This window comes from Sturnira hondurensis, unplaced genomic scaffold, assembly GCF_014824575.4.
Source record: "Sturnira hondurensis isolate 20B ecotype Veracruz unplaced genomic scaffold, ASM1482457v3 Scaffold0021143, whole genome shotgun sequence".
Classification (NCBI taxonomy): Eukaryota; Metazoa; Chordata; class Mammalia; order Chiroptera; family Phyllostomidae; genus Sturnira; species Sturnira hondurensis.
Window position 1 is genome coordinate 19,103,787 of NW_028093774.1, and position 24,909 is coordinate 19,128,695.

A 24,909-nucleotide genomic window follows, 5' to 3' on the forward strand; every position below is an offset into this window, starting at 1 on the left:
CCCCCCCTTGGGAGAGGTGGCCTCAACCTCGAAGTGGAAGATCAAAAGCAAAGCACAGCAAACATATGTTCTAGCACTACAATTTGTTGCAGCCAAACCATTGTCCAACCCAAACTACTGGGCCGCCTAACTTGAATCCTCTCCACCATCATTCCCACGCTTGGCTGTTTTCACATGTCTTGGAGGTGAAGTTCACTTGCAGTTTACTGTCAAGAGAATCTGGAGGCATGTTTGTTCCTTCTTGATAAGCTTTCCGCACATCGACGGTCAGGTCAGTGACTAGGGGGCTCGGGGACATGACAACCCCTCTTTGCCACTCAGAAGAATGATGAAGATCTAAGAAATTGTATAGGGGAAACGTAGAACCTTAGATAAAAATGTAAATCTGAGATGTTACGCATTTCTTTAGGCATTCATTCTGAAAAGTGTTTGTAGAGTATCTACCAGGCACTAGGGCACTAAGGTAGGCACCGCTGTTGGGAGGGGTGCAGGCGTGACCAAGACAGGAGTCTCCCTGGGTTGGCTACAGGTGACAAGATAGAAATGGACAGGGCCTCCCCTACAATGCGGGGGTCCTAGGCAGAGCTCCTGTTCATGCAAACAATTTGAGTTACCCTAACTCCAAGTTGTAACACCATTCTAGTGGTAACACCATTCTAGTGAATCCAATATCCTGTGGTTCCTTGAAAGAAATATCAAACTTGCCAAGGGAGTGATCAATTTTTGGCTTAATTTGGTAGACACATGTCCTGGAGACTCTCAGATCATCTGGTCAAGCACACATTGATCAGGGGATAAGAAATTATCCTTAAAGGAGAGAAACAGGGACCAGAGAGTATATAGGTCTTGGTCTCAACTCTGGGTGCTCCTCCTGGTCAGGACCGTGTGGTCTCGGCTACAACAGGTGAAGTAGGAAACTTGGAGGAAGGTGCCCCAAATGGCCACTTGGCACAGGCACTGTTAGCCTGGGTCTAAGGGCAGTGCTAGACGTTGGTAAGGGTCATGAGGGAGATCCTCTGGGGGTTCAAGGGAGGGCGAGGTTTCTTTGTACTGGGGAGCATTCATAGACTCTGGGCAAGAAGAGTCTGGGGGGAAGACGGTTCTGGGAATGCAGAATAAAGAAAGGCAGCAGAGCTTGGGGTGGGTCTGCGAGAGTAAAGGTACGCAAGTACTAGTGGGGAAATGGGGGGCTGCGAGGACCACAGCAATTTCTGGGGTAGATTCAAATGCAGTTAAAAGGCAACAGGGGGCCACTGAAGATTTTTGACTGGGAGTATGGCTTAATCAGAACTTTCCTTTACAATAACGGGCAGCAATATTTGCATTTTTCTGCATTCGTCAACGCTGGAGAAATAAAAATGTTCAAGAAGCATAATTAAAAATTTTTATATGTGCTTAAAAGTCATAAAATGTAATATCTGTGACTTTTTATATATTATTATTTAAAAGTTTTTGCTCTTACTAAAAGGGTATCTTTTAAAAATAGTTTTACTTTGAAATAATTTTAGATTACAGAACACTTGCAAAAATAGTCGAGCTCTTACACACTCTTCACCCAGCTTCCCCTTAGAAGATCTTACATAACCACAGAAAAATGATCAAAATGAATGCTATTAATTGAACTACGAACTGTCTTTGTTTTTTACCGCTTTCCCCACCAATGTCTGTTCTTTGTTCCAGGATCCAGGCCAGGATCCCACATTGGATCGTTAATCCCGTCTCCGTTAGTCTCTTCTAATCTGTTACATTTCTTCAGTCTTTGTCTCTCTCAACCTCAATGCTTTTGAAGGGTACTGGTCAGATATTTTGTAGAATCTCCCTCTGTCTGGGTTTGTCTGACTTCTTGGCATGATTATTGGGAAGAGCACCAGAGTTGATGCGCCTTTCTTGGTGCATGTTGGGGATACAGAATATCAATATGTTTTTCATTGATGGCTAGGTTTCTCTACTGTGAAGTTACTATTTTCCCCTTTGTGATCAATCTATATTTTGGAGAAGATGCTTTAAGACTATGCAAATATCTTATTTCTGCTTAAAGTTTTGCCCACTAATTTTAGCCTCTATTTTGATGGATCTTGCCTCAATATTAAATTTGAGGGTGATTTTAAATTCCTCAAAGTATTGCAAAACTTCCCACTTGCCCCGTTAGCTAGGTCTGCACACCTCAAAACTACTCAGTGGCGGTGGATTATCACACTACAGGTGTTTATCATTGCTTCCTCTACTATCACAGTTGGCGTGAATTGAGGGGCTCATCTGGTCTCTCTTTTTAGACTGTTTCTGGCATCATGGGGCTACAGATGGTGCAGATTATACTTGTAATTTTCCTTTGACTGTGAAAGCCTGAGGCTACCCTTCTGTAGGCCAAGTCTCCTTGGAATCTGCAGTTATGCCTTGCTTAGCAATGTCACGTTACAGTTCGAAGGGCCCTTATTTCTGCCAGGGATTGTAGAAGATGGCTGACCCTACATTATCCATAGTCAGAACTGTTCTGGGCTTAAATTTAAAAAAAAAAAAGTCATGGTAAACACCAAGAGCATACCCTTGGCTAGGTGTGGTGAGGTAACTGAATCTCCAAGAGGTTAGGTAAGCCGAGAAGGTCCATGGGTAGAAAGGGGCGGAGCCAGGATCTGGACCGGAGTGATCTAACTCCAAAGCTCGTGATCCTCACATCACCCTGCACTTTCCAGCAGAGTGGATTATGGGCCAGGAAACAGAAAGAGGGCAGCCTCACTCAGTTGACCTCTAGAATGGCCTCTGAAAGAACATGGCATCAGTTAGCCTGACACATTTTACTCCCACATGCAATGAATAGCCCAGTTGAGGCTAGGTCCTTTAGCAGAGGTTCCCAAGCTGTACGCCAGACCTGATAAATCAGGACCCCAGGAATAGGGCCTAGGAATTTTAATTTTTTATATATTTTCCAAGTGAATAAGGAAACCCTAATTTCACAAAATGATAAAAACAGTCTCTATCTAAATACTTTCATTTAGGATCTGATTTGGAACTTGGGCCTCTGGGTAACTATTCGGACAAAATGGGAGGAAGGTATATTTAAGCCACATCCAAGGAGTGGGCCTGACTTTGGGGGATCCTTAGCTAACACTTGTGCCCTTGTTTCCAGATGGTTTCCCTGGGACCTCTGCTTCATCTGAGGCCAAGGTCTGAGCGCTGTTGCCCGAAGGCAGACTGAGGGAAAACAGTGGGAAGGCCACCGGACTGACTCTTCCGTTCTTCCTCCTTTCAGCCTTTCAGGGTGATGATGTACGCAGCCGGTCCTGGATCTGGTGACTCCCCAGAAGGCTTCCCTGAACAGCCGAGGCTCCAGCCACAGATTGGAAATTACACAGCACAGGCACTGGGTACTGAAACTGGTAGTACATGTAGCCCTCCCTTCCCCAGAGTGTGGTTGGGGAAGAAGATTGCTGGTGAGGGGTGGGGACGGGAGACTCAAAGAGGCCTTCCTTCAGGTAGCACAGAATTGCTCAAGGCCTGCTCTTCACTTGGCGACGTATGTTTTGCTCAGTCAACACTTATTTAGTCCTGACACTGTTGCAGGCACTAGAGAAAGTACCTCGGTGAAAACCAAAGCACCAACCAAGCAAATTTGGTCCCTTTCCCCGTGGAAGTTTTGTTCCCCTCTTTTTCTTGACTCCCTTACCAGTGGGACACCCCCTTTTTCTAAACCTGCTGTAAAAAGGGCCCATTTGGAACAGGATGAGGAAGAAGACAAGGCTGTAGGCTCAATTCGTGACCTAAAATCTGAGTTAAGGAAGATAAGAAAACCAGAAAAATGGATAACTTGCTCTTTCCTCTCTCTCTGGACTGAGAAGGGTGAGATTATAGACGCCAGCGCTGGGTGAGGCTTTAAGTTCCCTAAACGCCCAGCCCCTCACTGTTCGCATGAGAAACTGAAGGGAGGAGAGATTACAGAGAAGCTGGAATAAAACAGTGTCTTTTGTATTATACTATGGAGCCTCCAGCAAGGCGCTTAATTTTAAACTGCTGCACTTCGAAGGCTTCTGGGAGCCTGTCCTCGGTCCCGCGGGTGCTACGCTCCCAATAAAGTTGTTGTTGAGGCTCAGCGGGACCACGTGAGCCTCCCCGGGGGCGGAGTTGGAGGCGGGGCGAGCCTGGGGCGGGGCCGAGCCGAGGGCGATCCCGCGGGCTGCGGCGAAGAAGGGGAGCGCAGGCGCGGTTGGCCATGATCGCGTCGTGCCTGTGTTACCTGCTGCTGCCGGCCGCGCGCCTTTTCCGCGCCCTCGCAGGTACTGGCCCCGCGTCCGGACAGGCGGGAGCCAGGCCCGGGCCGGCCCCGTGGAGCTGGGGCAGCGTGCGGCGCGTCGAGCCTCACCACCACCTTCCCCTGGCAGTGCCAAGGTGTGAGAGGGCGGTCCTCGACCCCCTACCGGTCCTGGGCTCCAGGAACTCCAGGGGGCCAGGGCCTGGCCGACGACCCTCGTGGGCGGCCCCCTGCCCACGCCGGTGGCGTTGGGCCACACCTAACGCGGAGGGACCTGGGAAAGAGGCAAAAGCCGCCCCTTGCCGGCCCCGGGGGTGCAGAGAGGGTCAGATGCCCGCCGAGTCACTGGCCCGCGTGGGGGTCGGAGAGGGCTGGCAGCTCTGGGCCAAGGCGAATGCCCGAATTCTCGGCGGGGAGGCCCTGGGGTCCGTGGGCTGAAGACCTGTACCTGTCTTCCTTTGGGGTGAATGCCACACTCACCTTCCCAGCCACCTCTCCGCTCTGCCCTTTCCGTCGGTGGAGGCTTGGTTGAAAAGCAGGCTCGGGAGGGAGAGCCGCGTTTAAACCTCAGCTTTGGAGCAGCCTCCCTCCCTTGCGCTTAGAGGTGTAGTGGGATGGAGCAGTGCCCAGCTGCTGCGTTAGAGAAGAGTTACTCTTCCACTTCACCATCTGCCTGCCCTTTTCGTTCCTGGTCTCATTCCGGAGGCTCTCAGGAGACAGGTCCTCTCAGATCCTGCGGACCTCGCCCACTTGCCCTGCACTGTAGGGGACAGGACAGAGGCCCTTAGTAATAAGGGGTCCAGCTGTGCATTCTGTGCTTTTCTGGAACTTTTAGACACAACATGTGTGTGTGTGCTTTATGCTTATATATGTATTTCATATAAAATGTTTGTTTCTATCTGTTCCCAGAATGCAAGCTCCAGGAGGGCAGGGCCATGTCTGTTTTCTTACTGTGTCTCTAGTGCTGGCTCACTATTCAGAATGGAGGGGGCGCTCAGTTCAGGAGTGTGTGCACACTTCTGAGGAATGAGGAACCCCACAGAAGTCGTTTTTTTGAGAACTAAAGCATACTCCTTTAGCCATGTTGCTCTTGTGGTGTCCGGAATGGTGGCTGTTGTGATGAATACTGTCCGGAGGTTTCTAGACTAGTAATTTAGGGATCTCAGAGTAGGGACCATCTCCTGCCCACCTTGCCCCTACATCCATTAAAGTAGTCCTACATATATTAACTTTTTATGTTTGGTTTCTACGGATTTTTTTTTAATAAAAGAAATCTGCTGAAAAACACGACTGCCAGCAACAGACACCTACGAAATTGGGAAACTAGTAACTGCACACGTGTAAATCAAAGAACCTCTGCCGTCTGATATACACAGAGGATGTTCTAACTGACAGGGAATTAGCAAGTCCCTGGACTAAAGCCAGCAACCGAGGGCATGGGTTTAAAGCAGGGTTTTCCCATCTCAGCACGATTGACATTTGGGCCTGGATAATTTTTTGTGGGACTGTCCTTTGCTCTGTAAGATGTTCAGCAGTATCCTTATCCTCTAACCACTAGATGACAATGGCACAGGTGTGACTCCATCACCATAGCTGTGACAATCAGTGTGTCTAGACAAGGCCAAATGTACCCTAAGAACAAAATCACTACTGGTTGAAAACCACTGTTAAATCCACATAGACCATAAGATAGTGTCAACATTTGAATCATTCTGACGTTTTTCTTGCCTAAAAAAAATGGAGCTGATAAAATGAATCTGGTGACTCAGGACCAGCATCACACATGCCACTTGTCTTGTGCCGTAAGTAAGTGGTTTTGTGTGTAGGGAGTGTTTGCGTGCACCAGAGTGCCGTGCATGGAGTTTGGGGGCTCTAACTGTAGAGTTATCCCACCTACTCTCTTGCCTTTTGTCTTGCTGTAGTAGAAAATGACAGCTACCACTTGTCACCTTCTGATTTATAGCCTCTGATGTGTTATGGAATGAGCAAGCTAATAATGAAGTCTGTGGAGACAGGAGGAGCTTTGAGAAGAGGACCAAAGGCCTTTGTTAAGAAATAAATTGTGTAGACTTTGAGACACCTTTCTTGTCTACCTTAGGACTTTTTCCTTTGGAAAGCATTCGCAGATTAGGGGACTTACAGAACTAGGAAAGCTTTTGGAGATTGTCCAGTTCAAACTTCCCTTGTCCCCATTTTACAGTCAAGGATGAGTTCACCTCACTAGGGGTGTTGTCCAAGGCCACATAGTTTGTTAATTTCAGTACTCTGCGGTAACACACAGTTCTAATTCATGGTCAGTTTCTGATTCCTACGTGGCTCTTACCAGAAAGCTGATGTTTCATAGGAGTCCTAACTTCTAGATAAAAAGGTGTGGTTGTATGTGACCACCTCTGCACTAGATTATGTGGGACAGTCATTCTTTTATTTCCGCACAGAATATTTATCAGATCCCTACCATATAAAGTAGTTAACATTTGTAAAGCCCTTAGAACCGTGCCTGCCAGTGATAGTGAGCACTTTGCTCTAATGAGAAGTTCCAGGCACTAAAATGGGTTGGCTCAGTGATGAACGATGATGAACAAGGTGAACGTGGTTCTGACTTGTATGGGCTTCACATTCCAGGAGGGAGAAGAGTGTGGGTGGGGTGTCGCTGTCATCCTATAACATGGTATTTTGGCTTTCTTGTTAGATGCTTTCTTCACATTTCAAAAAAATGCCCTCCCGGCGAAGAGTTCGTCCTCCCAGGTAGAGGGCGATTTTGCCATGGCTCCCCAGGGCCCGGCCCAGGAAGAATGTGAGGGCCTGCTGCAGCAGTGGCGAGAAGAAGGGTCGAGCCAGGTGCTTCCGACTGTGAGCGAGGGTCCCCTGTTAGATAAGGGACTAGCCCAGAGCAGCCTGGCACTCCTGATGGATAATCCTGGAGAACAGGATGCTGCTCCAGAGGACAAGTGGTCCAGCAGGCAGCTGAGTGACCTGCAGGCAGCAGAAAACGTGGAGGAGCCTTCCTTTGAGGTCCTGGGAGAGGAACCACCGCCAGAGGTGGAGGGCCCGATGTGGGCAGCTGTCCCCATGCAGACAGACCCTCGGTATGCAGACTGTGCTGTTCTCCCAGTGGGTGCCCTGGCTGCAGAGCAGTGGGAAGAGGACCCCACAGTGGTAGCCTGGAGCGTAACACCTGAGCCTGTGCCCCAGGAAGAGGCTCCCCTGTGGTCCTTCGAGGGCCTGGGGCAGTTGCAGCTTCCCCCGATGGAGATTCCGTATCATGGTGAGTCTGACACCTGGCTGAGCGAGCCGGGGTGGCAGGTTGTGGGTGTGGGCAGGGCCATTGCTAAAGAAGGGAGCTCTGCTGCTGCGTCCCGTTTTCCTGAGACTCGTGCAGTGCCGGATGTAGAGGGGCCTCAGAAATGATCTCATCTAGCCCCATGGTCTTCAGTTGAAATAACTCCCGTGCAGAGAGGTAGCGGGGCATGCCCAGGGTCACACAGCTAGGTGGTGCTTATAAGCATATATATACTTATATATGCTTATATATATGCTTATATATATAAGCATATATATATAGGTGGTGGCAAACAAAGCGGATCCTATTTCTGATGCTCCATGCTGTGATCCAAGGGCCTCCTGGGAAGAGGAGTGAAGAGCCCTTGGGACCTCCACTCTGCCTCAACCAGAATAGTCCGGTTTTATCTGTCATGCATATTGGGCTTCCACTGAAATCAAAGAATGACTTCTGTGGCTCCAGTGGGTTTGAAATCCAGTGTGCAGCTCCCTGCTTTAAGGGACGTGGGGGACACATTGTTTCTAGCCCTACAGACTTTTCCAGATTTAAAGGTTAGAAAACACCCAAGGCTGAGATTACTCTAGAAGTCTCTTTAACCTCAGGTGACTATTAAGCACATTCATCTGAGTGATTCCCCAGAGATGAGTGGATTTGTCAGAAGTGCGAAATTGTTAGCCTGTATTTATTGAGCATGTCCTAGGTGCCAGGGACTTTGCTAGGTATCGGGCATATAGTGGTGAACAGGCTAAGAGTGTCTCTGGCTTTGTGGAGCTTACTCTCTCATCTGAGAATGCCCTTGGAGTTCTGCTCAGGTTGCCACAGAGAGGGATGGGTGACACGGACGGTGAAAAAGAACTTGGGGGAATACCACTGAGTCAGGAATGGAGATGGTGGGGACCCTGGATAACACATACTGGTCGTGGACCTCTTCTTCCCAACCCCGTTGCAGAAATCCTGTGGCGAGAGTGGGAGGACCTCTCCTCTCAGCTGGACCCTCAGGGCCTGGAGGCAGGGGATGGCCCTCAGTTCCAGTTCACCCTGATGTCCTATAACATCCTGGCCCAGGACCTGATGCAGCAGAGCTCCGAGCTCTACCTGCATTGCCACCCGGACATCCTCAGTTGGAACTATCGCTTTGCGAACCTCATGCAGGAGTTCCAGCACTGGGACCCTGATGTGAGTAAAAGGGGGGGCGGATGGGCAGTGCCATCTTGCATTTGCTTGGGACCTGGCTGTTTCCCAGTGCTTATAGGAAGTTAGTTTGTTCCCATGGTTATTGGTATGATTGGAGTCCTTCCTGGGGCTGGAGCCTGCCTGCCGAAGTAAACGAGAGTGGGCAGATGCTGAGAAGACGCTCCCGAGGTGTGCTTCCAGCACCTTTGTGCAGGGGGAGAGAGACTGGAGAGACTCACGGAGCGGGAGAACCTGGTGTACGTGTCTGGTCTTTCCAGCTTAACTCTGGGCCTGTTCTTGCGGGGGAAGACCACCTGGGAAGAGTCAGCCCTGTGAGAAGTTTCTGTGTGACCCTGCCTGAGACCCACAGCAGCTTCTTCCCACCTGGCCGCAGTGCCTGATGCTAGGGCAGGATCACAGTCAGCACTGTGGGCACTCGGGAGTGATGGGTTTCCCTGTCAATGTCTTAGATCCTGTGTCTCCAGGAAGTCCAGGAAGACCATTACTGGGAGCAGCTGGAGCCCTCTCTGCGAATGATGGGTAATGCAGCTCCCTGGCATCTGTGCCAGTCTCTGTTCCTGCAGCCCCGTCTGCTGTCTCCTGAAGACACCATCTTTTTCTTCTGTCTCAGTAACCCCCCTTTGGGCTAGTTGGGAGTTTAGTCTCACCTGTGCGCTAGCTCCTCCTTTACATTGGTGAGAAAGGAAGTTGAGTTCTGCAGTTGTAAAGTGATGGTGACCTATGTTGCCATTCAATCCTTGAGGTAACCAACTGTATGAGGCTGAGAATTATTATCCCTAGTTTATAGTGAAGAAACCGAATTTCTCAAAATCTCTGTGACTTGCTCAGGGTTGCAAAGCTACAAAGCTGGTAGTCTGTGGAGCTAGGACTCCAACCTGTCTGACTGGATTCCATGCTTTTCTAGTCCATTTATATGGCTTCATTCCCTTCTCTCCTTCCTTCCCCTTAGAGCCTCTTAGTCACCCAGTTGAAACTGTAAGGGAACCACTACAGAACCAGGGAGTCGGCGAGGGCAAGGACTCCCATTATTGAGCAGCAGGAGCAATGCCTTATGTGTACGCACCGGGGTTACTGCCGCTGGTTGGAGGAACTCAGGGTTCGAGGGCTCTAATCCATCTCCTTGGTGGGGTGTTCCTTGCAGGCTTTACCTGTTTCTACAAGAGGAGGACGGGGTGCAAGACGGATGGCTGTGCTGTCTGCTACAAGCCCACGAGATTTCGTCTGCTCTGTGCCAGCCCTGTGGAGTACTTCCGGCCTGGCTTGGAGCTCCTCAATCGGGATAACGTGGGCTTAGTGTTGCTGCTGCAGCCACTGGTTCCAGAAGGCCTGGGGCAAGTCTCAGTGGCCCCATTATGTGTGGCAAATACCCATGTGCTGTACAACCCACGCCGGGGTGATATCAAGCTGGCCCAAATGGCCATTCTCTTGGCTGAAGTGGACAAGGTGGCTAGGTTGTCAGATGGCAGCCACTGCCCCATCATCTTGTGTGGGGACCTGAACTCCGTCCCTGACTCCCCTCTCTACAACTTCATCAGGGATGGAGAGCTCCAGTACCACGGGATGCCGGCCTGGAAGGTGACCTGGGGCCGCTGCTGCAGGGTGGGGCCTGGCCTGGGGAGCACGGTGGGTGTTGGTGCCCAGCGCTGCTTCTGGGGCAGGGCCTCAGTCCCACCTCTTCCGGCTCCCTCCTGCTTTCTGGTGCCCAAAGCCTGGGAGTTCGGTACTCTTGAGTGCCTCTCACATGTTGGGATTCTTTCAGCTTTTATCATTAATTTATTTAGTTTATAAGTAATCCAGAAGTACATCCTTGCACAGGAATTTAAATATCAAAAAGGGGCCAAAGACCTTTCTATTACCTACATTTCCTACCTTTCCCCTTAAATTAATAACTGCTTGAAGTTTGGTGGTATTTTTCCAGATCGTTTTCTATGCATTTATAGTGATATCGATGTCCCTGTGATAATGTAATCATCACATTTATGAAGCAGTTACTATGTGCCAGGTGCTATTTTAAGCACTTTACATGTATTAACTCATTAATTTTCACAATTTCTATCATTGCCTCTGTTTTATAAATAAGGAAACTAAGGCACAGAGGAATTAGTGGTTTGCTTACTCTACAGCTTCTGCAGGTCAGTAGCGGTGGAGCCAGGATTTGTAAGGAGGTGGCCTGGCCCCAAAGCTCTCACCCTCTGATACTCTGCTGTGGTTGCTTCTCGCAGCTGATAGGTGTTTATAAACATGATGTAACCCTGTATATTTCAGTTTGTAGCGTGCTTTTTTTTTTTTACTCAACAATGTATATATGAATCTCATTTCTTTTAACCGCTGAATGTTAAGAGCATAGAAATTTCATAGTATATCATAGTTTATTTAGCTGTGCTGATGGGCATTCAGCTTGTGCTAATTTTTTATGTCACTTAATCTCCCTGTTCCGCTGTTTTGCTTCTACTGATCCATCCAATTTACTGCTTAACCTTTGGCAAGTCACAGTGGAGAAAGGACACAAAGTGACTGAATTGTTGAGCACTTTGGACTTTTATTTTAATGAGGTTACTCAAGGGCCAGCAATGTCCTAGTTGCCATGTGTGCAGAGAAGGGCATTGTCCTGCCAGAAAGTTGCTGTAATCAAGGAGCTCGGGAAATAGGCAAAAGAATTGACTAAGTACTGACCTCGTGAAAGGCCCTGTTAGCATAGTGATTAAGAGCAACCATTTTAAAGCCAGACAGTCTTGAGTTCAAATCCCTTCTCAGCCACCTTGGGCAAGTCCTTAAGCTCCCTTTGCCTCATCTGTACGCTGAAGACATAGTGGGACCTACTTTACAGGGTTTTTGTTTGTTTGTTTATTTGTTTAGTGGATTAAATCAAATTATGCACATAAAGTGTTTTCCAGTTCCTCCTTCAAAGGAAGCAGTCACTAATTTGGTAGTGGTTACTATTATCAAGATTCCTAATTCTATGCGGTATTATTATTCCATTTTATAGTAGAGGATATTGAACCCAAGAGAGTTAACTAACTGGTCCAAAGTCACACAGCTGTCAGATGGCCGTTGAATTTCAGGTCTGTTTCATTTCAGATGGCATATCGGACATTCTGTCCTCTCAGGGCAGAGGTCGTGCCTGTCACTGCTCTCTTCTCAGCACTTAGCTAGTGTCTTGCACACAGTGGCACTCGAATATTTGTTGTTGTGAAATGAAATAAAGGGAATTTTGCTGTGTATGTGGGAGATATGCAGATGACTGATGTTACCGAATGTTTCCCCTACTACGTTCTGTCCGTTCCCAGGCTGCTCGTGGGCTTTGACCGAGGATGGTGACGTAGATACATACGGTAAAGTGCTTTGACGCATTTCCCATTGCTTCCGCCCTGTGGTTTCCCGATAATGGGCCTCAGATGCTAGACCTTGCTCCCGAAGATCCAAAAATTAGGACAAACCTTTCCCAGTGCACACTAAAGCCCCTGAGAGCTGATATTCTCTGTGGATAATTGTGAGGATTTGTCTGAGGGGAAAGTTAGGGGGTCACATGTACATACAGTTCTGTTCTCTTTGACTCACACCTCACTCTCTTACCCTTAATTCCTGTCTCAGGGGCATTTCAGTACTTCTGGCAAAAAAAAAAGGGTCTTAATTAGCTCCTTGTTTTTAACCTTCCCCTAAGACTCACGTGTTTTCCTTCTACTATGTATACAGTATACGATAGTATGTGTGTATGTTTGCCTGCATAGCCTCCAAAATGGGCTCTTTCCTTTTTCCGCCTTGGTTTTCTCAGTCGCATCTGCTCTTTCCTTGTAGGTGTCTGGTCAGGAAGACTTCTCCCATCAGCTCTACCAGAAGAAGCTGCAGGCCCCGCTGTGGCCCAGCACCCTGGGCATCACTGATTGCTGTCAGTATGTCACCTGTCGTCCCAAGAGAACAGGTGAGTGTGTGTCATGTTCTTGGTTGCCTGTGCCTCCATGCCCATTGTGGGAGAAAGCCGGCACTTCAGTGCCGGGAAAGTACAACCCCCTCAACTCCCTGAGCAAGTTCCTTTGTTCTCACTGTTCGCGTGGGTGCCCAGTGGTATGGAAAACTTTAAATCAGCTGTCGGAGAAGCTCCTTGTCCTCTAAGCCAGACCTCCACTATGTCCCTGTGCTGGAGACCTCTTGATATTAAGGAGGTCCTAGCACGTGGCTCTTCTTCCTTTGTCTCACTGTATGGCTTTTGCTGGTTCACAGAGAGACGTAGGTACAGCCGAGACTTCCTGCTACGTTTCCGCTTCTGCAGCGTGGCCTGTCAGCGACCAGCAGGACTGGTTCTTATGGAAGGAGTGACGGATAGCGAGCCAGGTAATGGGATCTGAGCTTGTTTCCTTGGTCTTTTTTCCTGTTTAGTCCGATATTTGTCAGTTAATTTGATTCCTTAGTCTCTCCTGGGTGTGAATCTTAGAGGTCACCTGCTGGTAATAAGTGTGCTTAAGAGGGTTAGCAGCCGTATACATGTATGGACGTGCAGTGTCATCAGGACGTGGACCAGAAACTGAGACCTGGGTTCCAACAGCTCTGAGACCTTGAATTAGCCATTTAACCTTTTTAGGTTTAAGTTGCTACGAACTAGCATGTGGACAGCATATAAGGGAGAGAAGTTACACGTGGTGGGGCTTTGAAACTCAACAAGTGACAGTGGGCCTGGATGTAATAAAAAAAGTCCCACCGAGAACTTCCAGATCAAGTGTGGCAGAGTATACTTGACCTTGTACCCTTCTTGTCTCTGAAACCACTCCAAAGCAACAAGAAAATGGAAAAGAAACATAAACTTCATTTTGGAGAAAATGAGGAGTGTAAAGATTTCTGAAACCATAAACCACAGCACAAGCGGAGTGGCTGTGAGAGGCGCTGGAGACATGCGAGGGTGCTGGCGGAGCCCTGAGGCTGTGCGGATCTCCAGAAGAACCAGCAGGGTCCATTCCTCCACGGTGAGGCACAGAAGAGGAAACCTCGTTTCATCAATAAGAAAAGGACGCACAGGTTGTGATAGGACGTTGTCTCAACCTGTTTTAGTCCTAGAGGCAGCAGATGAAAGACTGAGCAAGGAATTCAAGGTGTATCTGCCTTACGCATTCTACGTGGCTGCGAGAGCAGCACGTAAAGAGCAGCGTGTTGTTTGGCTGGGAGAAGCAGAGACTGGAAGGGCTCATGCAGACCCTGTGTCGTAAGGAGAATTTCTGTTGCTTGGAAAGCGTATTTAATTCTTCTCTTATGTAAACTTTGTACAAATAAAAGGTGGAGAAACCTCGACTAATTCAAAGCTGAGCTACCCAAAAGAAACCAGCAGGAAGTCTGTGCTAAAATACTGCAAGAAAAGGGGGCAGGAACAGGAGAAATAAAAGGCGGATAAAGAATACTTATTAAAAGATAAAAATTCTTGCATATGAAAATCACAGTGGTTTTTCCATGAATAAAAAAAATGAAGCAATTGCCTTTGTAAAATAAGAGCACAAAAATAAAATCATCGCCTTTTAAAAGTAAGTTCAGGCACATGGCAAGACATCAGAAGTTGGAATGTAAGCTGCAGAGCTGAGGCAAGAAATGGAAGAAAAACTTAAAAAACCCCACAAAATGAAGACAAAATTGGATACAGCACAAGAAAGAATAGATATAGCTGAAAACGAGAGACAGACCAAGGAGGGGAAAGAGCAAAACAAAAAAGAAGTAAAAGGATAAGAGGGCGAGAGAGAAGAGGACGGAAGGCCATTCAGCGTGTAACTGGAGCCCACAGGAAAGAAAACCGCTCCAGGGGCACAAAGGAAACACTTAAAGGGCTGTTTCAGGGACGATGTCCTGAAGATGTGAAGGTCGGAATCTTCAGATTGAGAGGGTATGCCACGTCTCAGTAAAAGCAATGCAGGAGGCGGGACACTCAGACATCCTAGGGAAGTTACGAGAAGTCTAAGGTACAAGGATCCTTTGGGCAGTTGGACCAAAAAGATCAGGCTACTCTTATGGGTAAATGCCAGATTAGGTCGGCATCAGACTTGTTCACATTAACGTCCAACTCTGGAAGACATGGGAGCACGGCTTTAAGGAAAGGGGGTGTGGCTCAAGAGTTTTACACTCAACCAAAAGCCTTTCGTGAAGAGATGCTGGAAGACTAACTTAAGACAACTAAACAATAACTGGAAGAAACTACAGAGAAAGGGCTGGTGGTAAGCACAAATTTGTTTTTTCTTGTAGGAATATAATTTAAATTGGCATTTTGGACAAAGCAGCGAACATTTCAATGGCTCGGGTTTTTTTAATTGTAAAGGTAGATGTATTATTATAACTGTGGCAATAGTAATAACAATAATGGTGATGGCTCCCGTGCCTTGAGCAACTAGCATGGGCCTGCACCTGGGGTGATGCTTTTATTAGTTGGGCTCAGGTGGGGAAGCAGTGCCTCGGTGTTTTAAGATTAGAAAACCCCGAAGTTAAACACTAGTGAGATCCCACAGAGGTAATTTCATGTTAAGAATAGTTTTTTTAATTTTTATTTTTTAAATTCTATTTACTGTCTGCTCTTTTTTTTTTAAGATTTTATTTGTTTTAGAGAGATGGGGAAGGGAGGGAGAAAGAGAGGGAGTGAAATATCAATATGTGGTTGCCTCTAGCACACCCCATGCTGGGAACTGGCCTGCAACCCAGGCATGTGCCCTAACTGGGAATCGAACTGGCGATGCTTTGGTTCGCAGGCCTGCGCTCAATCCATTGAGCTACACCAGCCAGGAAGAATAGGTTATTTTTTTAAAAAATCAGTGCTATACTTGAAACATGTAATAAGCATTTCAGTTTAATAACAAAATTAAGCCCAAGAACCTTTAAAATACACACTGACGGTCACTTTGTAAGTAGAATCATTATATTGGGGAAAATACCCTGTTCACTAATAATGCAAAATAACAGCAGTATTTTCAAAATAGAAATTAGACTTGAGTAAACACACCCATTCACTACATACTGTGAACATGCCCTTCCATTTGTTCAGTACCCCCCACCTAGGGCTGAACAGGCTCTTGATGAATCACCTTTAGACTCGAAATCTAAAATGCTACCATCACTTTGAGACTTCGAGCAGAAAGACTTGTGTGCAGTATGATGAGATCACAGGGTGGGACCTTTTTTCTGGAGGGTATGTTTAGGGGTGCTACCAAATAGTATTTCCAGTCCTGTACCAGACTCAGCCAACCCACTGCGCACACCGAAACTTGTCACCTTGGCCTTGGCCGGGTGAATCGGTTGGTTGGAGCATCGTCTCATACGTCCAAAGGTTGTGGGTTTGATCCCCGGTCAGGGCACATACTCAGGCTGCAGGTTCTATCCCCTGTTGGGGCATGTACAGGGGGCAGCCAATCAGTGATTGGTGTTTCTCTCATTGGTGTGTTTATTTCTCTCTCCCTCTCAAATCAAGAATAAGCACATCCTTGGGTAAGGATTAAGAAAATAATAAAAATAAAAACTTGCATCTTGACTGTGACAGTGACTGAATGTGAAGCCTCTGAGTCGCATGGGAACGGCATTGCTAGGAAGAGTTAGTGGCACTGCAGGGCTCTGTGTCGCCCAAGCTGTGTGTCGCCAAACATCGTGGTTCCCCTTCTCCCCAGCTCCCTTTCAAGGGGGGAATTAACAAGAAGGAACTCCAAATTTTAAGTTCCCCTTGTGTTTTTTCAGTTATTAATTATTTATCTTTTCGGTGTGGTTCATACAGACACCAAGAAAGGTTACTGTGTTTTCTTCCTCACGAGTGCTTGCACGTTTACACAAAGTCTGGAGCTTTGAACTTACATTGAACTCTTCAGCTCTTTTGACACTTAACCACAGACTATGGGCCCAATTAAGTGCATTACAGGAAAAAACAATTGCTAATAGATGATTTTTATAAACCGCTATTTACAAACCGACCAGATGTCTGTAGAGCAAAGGCTGTCCAATCAGTTTTCGCACGAGGAAAGTCCCGAATCTAGCTTCTCCGCTAGCCCGTGCACGACACCACTTATTACCCCTTCCCTAGTACTTGCAGAAGAACCGAACTTGCTTGGCTTCCACTTGCCTCCTTGGGTGCTGAGTGGGCCCAGACAGAGGTTGCAGCTCAGACAGGCAGCTGTGGCCCATGTACCAGTGCTGTCTGTGTACAGTGGTGTCTGTGCGCGGCGGGCATGGGCAGATCCTGGGAGTGAAGGAAGCCATTTTTAATGTCCTGCTGGTGGTCACTGTGGCTTTTCTGGCATACAATAATGGTAAAGGCTGTGACTCAAAATATAGATATTAGTATTATGAATATTCATGCTCCAAATAACATTACACCAACCATCACGAAGTGAAACTTCAGGATTTAACAAGGAATGATAGTCAGAAAATAACTAATGGTAGAAGGTTTTAATTCATCTTTCTTACTCTGCAATAGATCAAGCAGGTAAAGATAACTAAGAATGTAGAAGACTTAAGTAACGTAAGGTAAACCGATTGATACATATGAAACTCTGGACACTGAAAGCAGAACAAAGGCATCTTAAGTGTCCATAGGAGATTCTTAAGAATTAACTAGATATCAGACCACCTAAAAAACCTCAGTAAATATTAAACAGTAGAAGTGGTATTGTCAACTTTCTCTGATCACACATACGGTAAGATAGAAATTAAAAACAAAACACCGCCCTGGCCAGCGTGGCTCAGTTGGTTTGAGCATCGCCCCGTAACTGCAAGGTTGCTGGTTCGATTCCCTGTCAGGACACATGCCCAGGTTGCCAGCTCGATCCCCCACTGGGGCACATGCAGGAGGAGGCAGCTGATCAGTGTTTGTGTCTTACATCGATGATTCTCACTCTCTCTCTTTTTCCCCTCTCTCTAGAATGAGAATAAAATAACCCTTAAAAACAAACAAACACAAAAGTCCCCAAATTAAAATATCTTCATTTGGACGTTTAAAAAATTTCAAACAATTTCTGGGTCAGAGGTGAAATTTAAACGAACTGCAGAAGATCTAAAACATAACAATAAAGAAAACACCATATATTAGTGGGATAAAAGCTAGAACAGTATTCAGTGAAAAAATCAGCATTATATAGAATATTTAGAATCATAGAATTGTATTAATAAGAAAGATGAAAGTACATTAGGCATCCAAATGAAGTTAGAGAAAACAACAAACTGAAAAAGCAGAAGGAAAGAAGATGAAAATAATTTAGAAAACAGTAATAGTAGAACTAATCAACTCTAATAAGAGTCGGTGGTTTGGGAGAAAAAGCAGCTGTCAACCTTAACCTATTTAAGGAGTAAGCAAAAGTATTCAGATGCACAAGAATGTGCAAAAAAATGGAAAACTTAGTTGCATATATTAATTTTAGACAATGTAATTTACTAAAAACAATTGCAGAAGACAGAGGTAATTTAAAGAGACTACCACAGGGGAAATTCTTTTTAAGTTCTCAGAGATGCAGCCCCAGGTAAGCACCAGGCTCAGACTGATGGCAGGTTGTCATCAAACCTTGCAAAGAACTTCCGTAATGCCACAAGCGTTCAGATTGCTCTAGAGCACAGAGGAAGAGCGGGGCCGGGTCCTTTTTACGGAGAAAGTGTTTTGACACCAACAGCTGACACACAAAAAGAAGGCTACAGACTAGCATTCTCCCTTATGATATTAATGCAAAAAATTTTAAATAGGTTAGGAAACAGAACGTAGCAGCACACTAAAGAGCAGCACATCAGTGGGATCTGTAATAACACCCCCTCTCTCCTGATATGAGTGATATGTATCTTTTTTCTTTGCACGTGTGTGTATGTGTGCATGTGTGCATAGTATGTATGTGTGTGCATGCACACACAGAGAGAATGGTGTGTGATGGGAAATCTCTGGAGGAATACGTACCAGAAATCTGCTACCCTCTGGAGTTGCCTCTGGAATTGTGTAGCAAGGGACCTGGAGTGAAAGGGAGACTTCTCACTGATACTTTTTTCTCCACAGTTTGATTTTTGTACCATGTGACTATATGACCTTTTTAAAATAAATTTAGGTTTTAACGGAAGGTGCTGCTGAGTCAAGGAAGAGCATGTCTATGTTAGAGACCTCTGTCTATTCGCCTTCCTGAGGTTCTTGACTTTGGTCCCCTGTTTTCTTCCTCCCCTCCCTTTTCTTTTTCCTCCTTTCCACCTGGAGCAGCCTGTGGGTCTGAGGAGGATTCGGGCACCTGGTGCTGGGCCTCCTTCCCCATCTGCCAACGGTAAAGCATCTCTCTCCCCATCTTCTGCAGAACAACCTGCGGGCTGGGCCGAGTCCGTTCTCGAGGAAGATGCATCTGAGCCAGAGCCTATCGTCCCCAGGTAAGTGTCCTTCCAGTTCCCTTCAGCTTGCCTTCCAGCCTGTCTAGGCATATGAGAGAGATTCCTGAGTCTAATTTGGGGGGATAGGTTTTGCTGAGCTCTCTCACCCCCCAGACCTGCTGAGCTCCTGCAGGGGCACACAGGTGTGCAGAGGCCAGAGTTGGCCCAGCCAGGTTCCTGCAGAGGAAGAGCCCACGCGCTCTTCCTCGTGGGAGTAAGGCCTTGCAGGAGAGCATGCCGATCCACGGACAGGGGTCTGTTAGGTGTGCTTAATCAGCGGGTGGGGGAGGGTGGGGGTGAGGAACGCCAGGGGACTGAGTATAAATGTGTCCATTTCTCAGCTAACTTTAAGCCTCTTATTGGCATGGGGAGGAATTTTTGTTGAGACTGAGTTATTTGAGCTCATTCATGAGAAATACTTCAAAAACCCACAGGGAAAGTAACCCTGAGACAAGTTCAGTGGTGCTTGCTGATTGAAGTCGTCCCCTCCGTCCCTGCAGGGCTGTAGGTGCCATCCAGCACAGCCTCCACCTGACCTCGGTGTACACTCATTTCCTGCCCCAGCAAGGCCGTCCAGAAGTCACCACGATGCCTTTGGGTCTTGGGACGACGGTGGATTACATCTTCTTCTCATCTGAGTCCGGTCAAGGTGGGGACAGGACTGGTAAGCCTGATGAGTCCTGGGTTCCTAGAAACCACCCCCATGAGTCTCTAACAGCTGAGGGTAGTCAGGCATCTGGTGGCAGGGCCTGGCTGCTGGGACTTGACCAGCACGAGAGCGGCTTTCATGCCTACCCAGCAGTGATCATTCTCATCGTCCTTCCCTTAGAGCCCCTGTTCACCTTCTCTTTTTACCGTTGTAGCGTCAGAGAGAAGTGGGCAGAGCAATGCCCCTCCGCCCTATTTGGGAGGTGAAATAGAGCATTCCGGGGTTACCGGGTTTGTTCAGCAAGGGCTGCTTAGTGAGGAGCTTGGTTAGGTTAGAGACCCCGTTTGCCGTCTCCCACCCATACTGGTGCTCACAGTGTAGCAGTCTAGCAGCCCCTGCTTGTGTGTTTAAAGCAAGTCTTTAAAAATGTTTAGGTTGATTGCCTATGTTTAAAACTCAAGTTTTTTATAGAAAGTCTGGGTTTCCAGTTTCTCTTGGAACAAGTCAGCAGATCTTGTAATGTTGGGCCTGGGCACACACACTCCTCTTTGTCACAATCTCCCGGAACCCAGCCTGCCTCATTCACTGATTGATATGTCATGGAGTCTCTGAGGAAGTGAGGCTTCACCCAGAAGCAGTGGGAGGAGCTGAGAAGGGGGGGCAGCCAAGGGGTGCGGCCTCCAGAAGGCGCAGCTCCCATAGGCCCCACCCACCCCTGCAGTGGGATGACCGCTTTACCTGCTGGCTTCCGCTTTGTGTCCTAGGCCGCAGGCATCAGGATGGAACGCTCACGCTCCTGGGCCGTCTCTCCCTCCTCTCCGAAGAGATTCTCTGGGCTGCCAACGGCTTGCCCAACCCCTTCTGCTCCTCAGACCACCTCTGCCTGCTGGCCAGCTTTGGGATGGAAGCCACCGCCCCATGACAGGGCTCCCAGGGGAAGAGAGCGTCGCTTCCAGAAGAGCTCACAGGACCAGAGACTGTGGAAACTTAGATCCAACTAACTTACACCCCCTCCGCTCCCCTCCTCCTTCCCTCCTTCCCATGGTTAGATTTTCTCTGGGCCTGGCCCGGTTCTCTGCCTATGGCCCCTTCCCTGCCCCAGCCTCTTCCTAACCCTGGGCCACGTCCTTGGTGGCCCTGGGAGAGCTGGACGAGTGGTTCCCCTTCCTGCCATGTACCCAGCGCTCCCCCTTGATTTTTGATTACCAGGGTTGTGGGAGCTATTGATCTCAATGGTTATTTGCTTTCAGGCTATTTCCTGGTGGTGCCTTCTGATCCGACCTTCTCCCTGCCTCACAACTCTGGGCCCAGACCTCTTGCCAGGCACACACTTGTGAGGTATGTGTAGTTGGTGTGTGTCCTGTCAGGGTGGGGCCGCTCTGCGTGGCTACACCTGCGCCTGGTCAGCCTGCTTTCCACCCTGCGGCTGTTGGCTGAGGGGCAGGCTGAGAGCGTGACCCGAATCTGTGTGCTGCCAGGCAGCGGCAGGGGCATGGACCCTCCTCCTTTTAGCCTCTGTGTTTCATTAGGCCTTCATTGTGCCAGCCAGGGCACACACACCCCCTGAGCTCTGGGGCAAATGGGCCCCACGGCCTGGAGCAGCAAGTTTGGGGAGGTACCGCCTGAGCCTCTGACCCAAACTCCCCGCAGGCCCCGTGTGCTCTGTCTGGGCTGGTCCCTTTCCCCAGGCCGCCCCGAGGAGAGCAAACGTTTGTGTGGGGTCAGTGGGCTGGGAGAGTGGTTTGCGGTTTAAAACTCTGTGAGGGTGAGGAGAGAGAACCTTCCGGAAACAGTTGTCTCACTGGGTTCTGCAGCCCGCAGAACTGGGGTGAGGGGGGTAGCCCCAGGAGGGGAAAGAGCAGGCAGGCTCTGTGGCTGCCTCAGCTGGGATTCGGGACCTCAGGGATTATTTGTTCTCTTTTCCTCACCACTTTTCACTCTTTGCTGCCTCCCTTCTTCCCTTCCATTTTTTCCCTAGGAAAGCCTGCTATTTAGCTTAGGCCAAATCTTCTCAGCACAAAGGTGACCTTGGGCAAAAGTGCCTGAGGAGCTGCTCAGACCAGCAGGGCCCCGGCTGCTGGGCGCCTCTGCTCCCCTCCCCTAGTGCAGGGGCTTCCGTGCCCACACGCGTCACCGGCATGCCTTAATCCTCTGCTGCTGGTGGCCTCAGGCGGTCCTGGGCCAGCTGCTCCTCGGACCCCTTACTGGGAGTACCTGCTGGCCCTGCCTGATTGGACTTGCTGTTGGCCCTCTCGGCCTCCATCACAGAGCTGGAGGAGCTGCTGGGGAGTAGCTGAGAGCCTGGAGAAACAGCCTGTGTGGTTAATGGTCCCCTCTGTATATATTTGAAAGCCGAAGACCCAGTTGAACTCCTCTGCGTTCGTGGTTATAGACTTTCCACACCTAGGTTCTGGGGAATTTATCTATGTGTATATGTTTTTAAACATTGTTTCCTGGGTACTGGGCATGCCTGGCTGAGCCCCAGGCCTGTCCATACCCCACCGCTCATTCTGTTTGCCTCTCTCTGGGCACCTCCTGAGATGAACGCAAGACAGCGCCGGACTGTTTTCTAAGACTGTGGCCCATCACTGTTCTCCTTTGCCAGGGAATGAATTAAAAAATGGCTGAAGGTGGCAGAGGGCAGGTAGCCTGATTATCTTTTTGCTTTTGTTTTCTTATTTGTTTCTGTTTTGGAAATGAAATCGGGGTTTTAAGTGGTTCTTTAAATTCCCTCTTCCAAATAAAGGTTTACCATTCCCCCCTACTGCTGGTCATTTTATTAGGATTCTGAAGGGTGTGGGGGAGAGGAGGCCTGGAGAATGAGGTGGGCAGAGAGGAAGGGACTGGTCCGGTGCTGGGGCCTCAAGTTCTAAACCTGGACCAGAGAAGTGCTGGGATCTCCCTCTGATCGTGGAGGCAGGTGCCCACTGTTCTGCGGCCTGGGGGAGGAGGGCTTGGGCGAGGCCTCCTGCCCCGACTTTTGCTGGGGGGCAGCTCTCTTTTCCATCCTCAGAGGAGAACAGCTCTCTCAGCTGCTTTTGTTCTTGCTCCATCTGCCGCCCCTCCCCCCAGCTCACACTGCATTTCAGGAGGGTCTGTGTGGAGAGTGGGATGTGAAGTGTTTTCCTGGTCAAAGCTTGCACGAGGCAGTGGCGTGTGCAGCAGATGCCTCTTGCTGAGCATCTATTTCTGATCATCTCGTTTGCATTCTGGAGCCAGTGCTGAGCTGTGAGCCATCTGTTGCTGGAAAGGTTTCTCTTCTTCCCAGGCCTCACTCTGCTGGTACTTTTGTCTTCTCCCCGCCTCCTTAAGCAGCGAGTCCCCCAAGCCCACATGGCCACGGGAAGCCCTGAAACTGGGGGCAGTGTCCTGTCTTACCGAACAGAACCCCAAGCCCCACACCTTTGTGTCAGTCTCTGAGACCGAGCTGCGCGAAGCTCCCTGGGTGCTTCTGTTGCCCCTCCTGGGTTGGAATTCAGTGGAAAGAGAAGAGCTGGGATTAGGACCACCATTTGTCACCTTGGCCTAGACACGTGGTGACGGTGGGTGGGTTAACCCTGTGTTTCATTTCACATAGCTTGGTGAAATGGAAATTAAAGTAGTAATCTTTTCCACTTGTGAGGGATTTTCAGACCCGAAATTGTGAGCTTGGGCAAGCACGGGATGCTAAGAATTCCACAGTGTTGGTGGGAGTCGAGGGTGGGCCGTTCTCCCCAGCCTGGCTGGGCAATGGGCCCACGGGCTGGGAATTGTTTTGTAGCTCCTGAGCTTTGGGGTATATGCCCAGAGACCCCCTTCCCGGCCTGGAGGGTTTTCTACTAGCCACCCGAGTCACATAACATTTGTGCAGGACTCATCGAGTTTACACAGTGTCTGCTGCCGCCATGAGTAGATACTAGCCCTGTGTGGGCAGTTCAGCTGTTCATGTATTACCTTTACATCCGAGGAAACAAATTCCAAAGAGGCGAACTGAGAATCTCCTCTGTTTTGCTTCTTGCGGCCCCACACTCCACAGAGTATGGCCCTCCCAGGGGGACAGGCACGCTGGCTCATGGGGCAGCACACTGGCCGGGAGGAAGACTGCTGGTCAGGCTGCTGCTGGGTTTTCTTTTCATACTTTTATGTTCTCTCCAGTTCTTGCCCCGGGGTAGCTACTAGAGGATTGTTTTTGGATTGGTTACATAATGCCCCCCAGGTGTAGGTGGGACCCACCTCTTCTAGGTTCCACCAGGGGCAGAGAGCTGACCTGTAGCCCTGCAGGTCTAGACTCATCCTGGTGTACCTCCTCCCTGTTTCCCCTCCTGAGCAAATGTCAGAACGAATTGTTCCAGGCAAGTGCCTGCTATGTAAGAGCTTAGGGGTGCAGGGCTCGCCTGGGGAAGGAGAATGTAAACCAAATGCGTTTCGAAGGGAACTCTGTCTTCTGCCCCGTCTGTAACCAGTCCCTGTGCTCCTAAGGCTGCGGAGAGCAGTGGCGTCTCTGTAGTTACACTCTTGGTCTTTCCCGGGAACAAGTCCTCTCTGGCTGCAGGTGCCAAGAGGGCACATCTGCCCCTGCCGCTGACCTGAGGTGGCCCAAGCCTCAGCATCACGTCCCCTCACCCCCTTGGCAAACATGATCACCAGGCCGCCTGCATCCAGGCAAGACTTTGATGTGACTACCACTGCCTGTCATCACTGCTGTCGACATAGCGGTCGAGACATCAGATCTTGGCAAGGTAGGGTGGCAGGGCTTCCACCTCCTTGTATTCCGGGCTCTGAAAAGTGCTACCTGCACCCAAAGGTCCGACCCTAAATTAGTCACATGCCTATCATGTGCGGTGAGCCGGAAAGGGCCAGGGCAGCAGGAGAGGAGGCAACCCCCAGCAAGTCGGGCTCCGGTCCTCCCAAAGTCCACCGTGACATGCGCCTTCGCATCTGGTTGGAGAAAGTGGTCAGATGTCTCCATGATGGCCTGCTTGACTCCTGACCGATTCTCGCCCCAGCTCTCACCCAGCTTCTGTTTGCAGAGGGCAGCCTAGGGGCCCACTGAGTCCACCTCACTGAAGGCCACCCACAAGCCCTTTTACTTGGTATTTTAGCTGGAATTGAATGTGTAAATTGTAACAATACCTTTGTGTAAAGGTGTATAATCCCAGCTAGTCCCATATTCTGGTTACCTCTATTGAAAAGCCCTTTTTGGTATTAACTTGGATTTAAATGAGTCTGTAA

The 24,909-nt window shown here is 48.8% G+C and overlaps 1 protein-coding gene across 4 annotated transcripts in view; it reads left to right on the forward strand.

The window, feature by feature from the left end:
* Nucleotides 1-22,460, forward strand: part of ANGEL1 (angel homolog 1) — a 48,931-nt gene extending 26,471 nt beyond the window's left edge. The window contains exons 2-11 of one of the 4 annotated variants that reach the window (XM_037031271.1): nt 3,248-3,362; nt 6,933-7,508; nt 8,473-8,699; nt 9,167-9,236; nt 9,859-10,292; nt 12,513-12,636; nt 12,936-13,046; nt 18,980-19,049; nt 19,550-19,698; nt 20,463-22,460. In XM_037031271.1, coding sequence (XP_036887166.1) covers nt 3,260-3,362; nt 6,933-7,508; nt 8,473-8,699; nt 9,167-9,236; nt 9,859-10,292; nt 12,513-12,636; nt 12,936-13,046; nt 18,980-19,049; nt 19,550-19,698; nt 20,463-20,620 — 2,022 coding nt within the window. In that variant the 5' untranslated portion in view covers nt 3,248-3,259 and the 3' untranslated portion in view covers nt 20,621-22,460. Of the gene's footprint in view, nt 1-3,247; nt 3,363-4,149; nt 4,269-4,288; nt 4,381-6,932; nt 7,509-8,472; nt 8,700-9,166; nt 9,237-9,858; nt 10,293-12,512; nt 12,637-12,935; nt 13,047-18,979; nt 19,050-19,549; nt 19,714-20,462 lie in introns of those variants that run through there. The other 3 variants (XM_037031270.1, XM_037031272.1, XM_037031273.1) reach the window with 3 other exon arrangements.
* The last annotated feature ends 2,449 nt before the right edge of the window (nt 22,461-24,909 follow it).